Raw genomic sequence first — 7036 nt, forward strand, 5'->3', positions numbered from 1 at the left:
TCTAGATGCTTCAAGCTGTTTACTTTTGTCTTCCATACTCGATCTACGCTTCGAACCTTTGAAGTTTTTGACCAATGGATTATTAGAAGCTGTAAAGACTGAACTGTGCAACAGAATGGAGAACATTCCCGAGTCCCTCATTGAGAGTGTCAGTGGCATAGAGCAGTGTCCTCCTGAGAAAAGATGCAAGTCTGCTTTTGATATCTTACTAGGAGATGAAGAGGATTCAAGTACTGGATTAGAGAATGACACAATATTAGGCGAAGTGACAAAATATTTAGAAGAAAAACCCATTCCCAGAAGTGACTGCATATTAAATTGGTGGAAGATTAACTCACCTACTTATCCACGACTTGCTATCATTGCCAGAGGATTACTCGGCATCCCGAGTACATCAGCTACCTCAGAGAGAATTTTTTCTATTGCAGGGTTAACAGTTACAAAACTACGAAGTGCTTTAAAACCCAGCAATGTTGATGCCTTAATATTTTTGAATAAGAACTATGAGTTACTTTGAGAATTATACTGTTACATTTGTTACATTTGTTACTGTTACATTTATACTGTTGACCTTTTTTCTATGTATGTTGTAAATAACAAATAGCAAAAATTAATAATGCAACAAAAATTTAAGAAGCTTCGCAAAAACCAAAGGTTTTTGTATAGAAGCTTTGGAGGTTGTTTTTTGCCCTTCGACCCAGCCCTGCTTTTTTGTTATATACGCTCCCTCTCTGGTAAGTCAGCTATCTACTTTTTTGCATACTCAAAGGCAACCTCTCCTCTCTCTATTGCTAATCTATTTAATCAATTTTTTCACTTAGTCTACAATACCAGATCATTCTCTCCTCCAGATCCTCCTCAATCTTTTGCTGACAACGTTATCTGTAGTATTGATGTATATACTTGTTAAGTTCTTACTTCTGTTCAGAATGACAAAGCCATGGGTAGGGATGGGATTCTTCCTATTGTCCTCAAACAGACAGCTGTAGCTATTGTCGGACCATTGCACCATATTTTTATCCCCTGTCTTAAGCAATCCTCTCTTCCTACTGAATGGCAAAACTACTACATAACCCCTGTTCACAAAGATCTCTTGTCTCATATTACAGACCAATCTCACTTTTATCCTACATATCCAAGATCATTGAAAAATTAGTCTTTGACAAAGTTTATCACTACCTCATTGAATCCTCTATATCTACAATGTACTTCCCAGTTTGGCTTCATCAGAAACAGTAGTTCCTCACTCAAGTAGGTGCTTATTCACATGAAATGAATCATTGAGGCCTTTGACATCAAAAAATAGCTTGACACAATGTTACTGGATGTGAGAAAGGCGCTTGATACAGTCCCACACAATATTCTATTCTCTAGGCTCTGGGATATGGGCATTGTTGGTAGATTCTATCTTGCTGGACAATGCAAATGAGTAGTAGTGGTTGGTCAACTCTCTGATTTGTTACTGGTCTGCTCAGGAGCATCCCAAGCAACCGCTTCTCTTTCTGGTTTACATCAATGACCTCCCCTCTTTATTTTCTTCTCCTCTACCCTTTTATTTGCTGATAATACAAAGCTCTCCAAGGCTTTATCTTTATCCCTTCACTGCTCTCATTTACAGGATATTTATGCATTGGAGCAGTGGAGTAGTTTCTCTGGTTCTTTTATTTAATGTGGCCAAGTCATTTTTGTTAAGATTCTGCTGTTATTCTCCCCAAATATCTGTAAAATATACACACTTAATAACTCAGTCATTCCTCAAGTTAGTACCACAAGAGACCTTGGTGTGCTATTTTCTGAAAACCTCTCTTAGACGAATCACTATTACTTACTTCTAAAGCAGGCCTGTAGTCAACTCTACCTCATGAAGCGTACTTTCTCCATTGCTTGCCCACTCTTTGTCAAAAAGCTCTCTACACATTATTAGTATGTTCCAAATTGACATACTATTGCCGAGTCTGGCGCCCAATGTTAATTAAGGACGTCACTAATTTAGAGAGAATATAGCATAGAGCTACGAGCTAAATCATTGGTCACTCCTCTCTCAGCTATCAGGACAGACTTATGATCCGCCTGCATCCCCTCATATACTTTTTAGATGTCCTTCTTCTTGTACAGTCCCTCAAATTTCCTGATGAGAGCTTTGATATAACCAATTACATCTCTTTCTCCTCCTCCTCCACTCGCTCAAATTAAGATCCAACTCGCTATTGTGCCACCAACAGATCTAGACACTTGTACTTCAATCGTATTATCAAAGTGTTTAATGCTCTACCTCCAATTGATCTTTCTCTCTTTCTCCCTACAATCAAATCTCCTTTACAGAAATACTTCTAGTCACACTTTTAAAACACTTAGATTCATTTAATCCATGCACATATCACTTTATCTGTCTCTGCTCCAACTGTCATTTGGTCACCCCAGCTCCCTCTCTACTCTCTCGCTGTTGTCTACCTCCAACTGACATCTCCCTCACAGTGTTAAGCTGTCTTGCCAAGTGATACTGTCACAGAAAAATCTGTCCCACCCAAATTTTGTCCCATGAGACAAAATATTTTATCCTAGGACAAAATCTTTCAGAAATATTTTGTCCTAGGACAAAATTTTTCAGAAATATTTTGTCCTAGGCAAGCTTTTATTGTCCTACCATAGGACTAATTTTTTTTGTCCTAGGACAAAATAATATGTGAAATATTTTTGTCCTAGGACAAATTGTATCTGAAATATTTTATCCTAGGATCATAATATTATGCATATATAGACTATTTTGATAAGGAAAATTTACTTAGCACTCAGTATTAATAATAATAATAATAATAATAATACATTTCATTATTGCACAATAATTGTCTTCATGCAACTTTTACAACAATTACATGACCAAACGTAGTCCTTATCAGTCCAAACATCTTCTGGTATTTGTTCACACTCTACGTGATACCACTCCTTACATTAAGAACATTTTACCATTCTTCCTTCATTACTATAGGTTGTCTGCACAGGCAGTATATAGGTAACCTGTATTCTTTGGATAGTCCAGGGCATCTAGCTCTTAAACAAGTAGAAAACAAAGACATCACATTCTTTTCTAGGCATTATAAAAGATGGAAACGAAGCTTGTGTGAAATATAGCTGCAAGAAGTTGGGTCTTAACCAGCACAAATTGACATTGCTAAAGCAAGGGCACATAAACCACAATCTTATTGTCCATTTTGCCTTAATTTGCATACTAGGAACAGTCACTTTAATTCCCTGTACTCGGTGCAATTCAGTATTGCTGCTATCTGCTCCCTGGTACGTTTATCAATACCATCGCTGGGCAAGCTATCATATATCAGTTTGTTATAATTGATGCTTTGATTTAATTATTCAAATCATGAATACAGATGCATATACATGCTGAGTTTGTCTACAAAAGCACAGATATCATACTACGTACATACATATATACACATAACTAACTAAACTATTTAAAATACACAAAACACCTACACTATCATGATATAATTGACCATTCAGTCATCTTGGTCTCATACGATTCCCCATTTTGCACTGAAAACAAACTTTTCAGCTCTTTTCCATATCTGCCTCTTTCTGTTAGCACTACAACCTTCTGGACACTTTCTATCAGCTAAATACACAGCTGCCTTCTCCACAAGATCATCCTCTTAATTCTTTCCTGGGTTCTTTACTCGGTTCTTGACACAGTCTGTCATCCTTCTTCGATCTGAAATCTTCTTCTACATACTTTGAACGTATAATAAAGGGTCCCACATGCTTTGTACGTGTATTCCATAGATAAATGATTAAGGAACAAAGTCGAATACAAAGATTTACAGTTCCTTTACACTTTTCTTTTGGTAGGACAAAAAATTGCTGACGCGGACATAAAATATCACGTGATATTTCTATCCTAGGATAAATTTTCACGGGGGACAATTTTTTTCGTGACAATACCACCCCGGCCTTGTTGAGTGGACTGGTATTATGGTCACCTGGGTCACTTGGGATCAAGGCAGCTCCTTCTGAGGAGGTAGCCTCATGAGTGTAGGGGTTTTCTCCAGTTAGTGCTGGGAGTTAGCAGGACTATGATAGATGCAACGGACAGTTTTTATCAGATCTTTCTCATGGTGTTGGGCTGTCCCACCGAGTGCCCCTGGTGACATTAAATGGCTGGGTGTTATGGTCACATTTATCACTTTGAATCAAGTGAGCTTTCTGTAAGAAAGTAGCCTCTTGGGTGTAGGGGTTGTCCCCAGTTAGTGCTGGGAATTAGGCAGCCCCCGCCCCCTAAGATTGCTACTGGATGGTGACCAGCATAAAGTTTGTCAAACTACTTTGATTACTACCTACATGGTATCTGTTAATTTTTTTATTACTTTTTTCCTTGATTTCCTTTAATTAATATATTTTATTATTTTGTGCATAAATATTCATTTATTTCTGTTCTGTCAGTTTTTCGTTGTTGTACTCCTCTGTTTTTGTTACTATTTCCTCCTTCCTCCTTCTCTCCTCTTTTTCATTTTAACTATAATTTTACGTTCTCCTGGGTGTCAGCAGCTCTTGCTGATAACCAATCAAGGTGTTTTTAAATTAAATGAAATTATAAACTTTCAATAATTTCAACATTCAAAAATGGAATTGACTTAAGTAATTCTTAATTCTTCTATCATACTTGCATCTGGTTAAGTTAGGTAAACTTTGTGAGGTGAAATCAGATGTGCAGCCTTAAAGATTTCAAATACCTTTTTCAAACTTAATTGTCTGACACTGCTTTTTGAAGTTTGCTATTCTAAGGATCCTAAACTTAATAAAGCCACTCAATCTATCTAGGCTATAGTATTTGTGCCACTATAGCATCATATAGCGCTTAAAAGAAGAGTAATATCTAAAGCTTCCTTTTGACATTGTCTCCAGGGCTACCTGTGATTCCTGATGTGTTACAGGTCCCTCAAAAGACTCCAAATCATTACTACCAGAACTCACTGGATCTGTAGATTAATGCCTAGAAATCAATTGATCAATTTGTTTCCTAACACAATGACCATTTTCTAAATCCACTTCAAACATAACAACATAATACTTATTTGCATGATACTTTTTGTATCAATAAAATGTAGTCTAAAGGTCATGAAGTGCCATTCCAATCTTGTGTTGTTGGCTGCGATCATGTGCAATTATTTCATTGGTAAAACATTTTGCTATGCAGAGAGACAATATTAAATTTGTGTTATTAACAATTTAATGGTTCATGTAAAGTAGTATGTGAATGTATTTCTGTAATTATTTTATTTTATTTTTTGTTTAGAAATATTATATTGGATTCATCATCACGTAATCTTTTAGCTTTTCTTCTTATCAATCTTTCCTTTGCTTTTGTTGAACTTTTGTACGGCATGTGGACTAATAGGTGAGATTTATAATTACACATTACATTGATCATCATGTTCACCATGTATGGTACCTTTTTGTGTTAGAATATAATTGGTCACTAAATGTAAATTGTAGTAATGTTCATTCGCAAAAGAAACGAATATACATGTTGTTTTATATTATAATAATTGAAAAAAAGATTGAGTAGGATTCAGTGTATCAATTCGTCAAAAAAGTAATGGAAACAAAGACAAGTAAGATTACAAACGACTGATTATTTCAAACAACAGATTATTCCAAATACCCATACAAACGAAAATATGAAATGAAAATCCTACTCTCATGACGCAAATTCTACTCTACATTGTACTTTTAATGTAATTGTGTAAGAAAATGCATATCACCTTATAAGGTAGAGTAGAGTTTGCATCATGAGAGCAGGATTTTCATTTTGTATCTTCATTTGTATGGGTATAGTCAGCTGCTCAGAATAATATGTCTTTTTGGAATTATCGGTCATTTGGAATCATACTTGTCCTTGTTTCCATTACTTTTTTGACGAATCAATACACTGAATTCTACTGAATTCTACTGAATTTCTCTTTTTAATTTTTGTAATAGCTTGTTTGTGTTAATTTTTTATAATATTATATATTTATAACTGTGCAATATACATAAAGCCAGCTTTTTTAGCCAGTAGGGGCAATGTGTCCCAACTGTTGTCACCCCTTTACCATGATGAGGTCTAGCTGGTATTGAAGGGGAGAAAGATGGCCATATAGCAGCGTCAATATAAACAAAGTCTTTAAATTAAATCTTTTGCAGTGTCTCAACAATCACATTTTATGTTATTGGTCAATATGACAGAGTCTAGTTCATCATTCATGTATTATCATTAATTGTTATGGCCAATATCACCGTGTCTCATACATCATTCATTATCAGCTATGGCCAATATGACACTGTCCTATTATGATTAATTATGGTCAATATGACATTGCTCTTTAATAATTGATTTCAAGTTATGGCCATTATGACACTCTCTCATGATATTATTAATTCATTTTAAGCTATGGCCAATGTGACACTGTCTCCTATTATTATTCATTTTTAGCTATGGCCATAAATACTATGCTGTCTCATTAATTATCATTCTTTTTATCACACTTTTTTGTCATCATCACATGTATTTTTATCACCACTGTTATAATCATTAGCATCTGCTATTGATGTAACTACACGATAATGGTTGTAGTTATTAAGTGTTAAGTATAATGATTGCTGTCGCATTAGGATCAACATTACGTGTAAGTGATGAATAACATACCCATTCCTCCCCTGACTTATTATAGGCAAATTTGTGAACATCCTGTATACATACCAACTCTAGCAATATATTCTTTCACTGAATTATAAGGTGTCAGGCAACTATGTAGTGTGGTCTCAGAGTTCTCTCTCTGATTTGTGGGATGAGGTTTTAAGGGAAGCTGATAGGGTCAGTAATAGCTCCCCCTCAAATCATTCTGACTCTAAGATTCGTCGCTGCAAGAGAGCAGTGGAAGATGGGCATTATCGAAGGCTGTCCAGTCTCTCTCTTTTAGAGGTCTGGCCCCTGATAACGATGAGTCCCTTCAGGTGCTTCTGGATCTTCATCCACACTCCTCAC

General features: G+C 35.8%; 1 protein-coding gene across 1 annotated transcript in view; it reads left to right on the forward strand.

Moving 5' to 3' along the window:
- The window catches only part of LOC100637193 (zinc transporter 7-like), a 49109-nt gene that overhangs the window by 16556 nt on the left and 25517 nt on the right, over positions 1 to 7036 (forward strand). The window contains exon 2 of the mRNA XM_019998976.1: positions 5306 to 5407. Coding sequence (XP_019854535.1) covers positions 5306 to 5407 — 102 coding nt within the window. The remainder of the gene's footprint in view (positions 1 to 5305; positions 5408 to 7036) is intronic.

Source organism: Amphimedon queenslandica, unplaced genomic scaffold, assembly GCF_000090795.2.
Source record: "Amphimedon queenslandica unplaced genomic scaffold, v1.1 AMPQUscaffold_13518, whole genome shotgun sequence".
NCBI classification, from domain to species: domain Eukaryota; kingdom Metazoa; phylum Porifera; class Demospongiae; order Haplosclerida; family Niphatidae; genus Amphimedon; species Amphimedon queenslandica.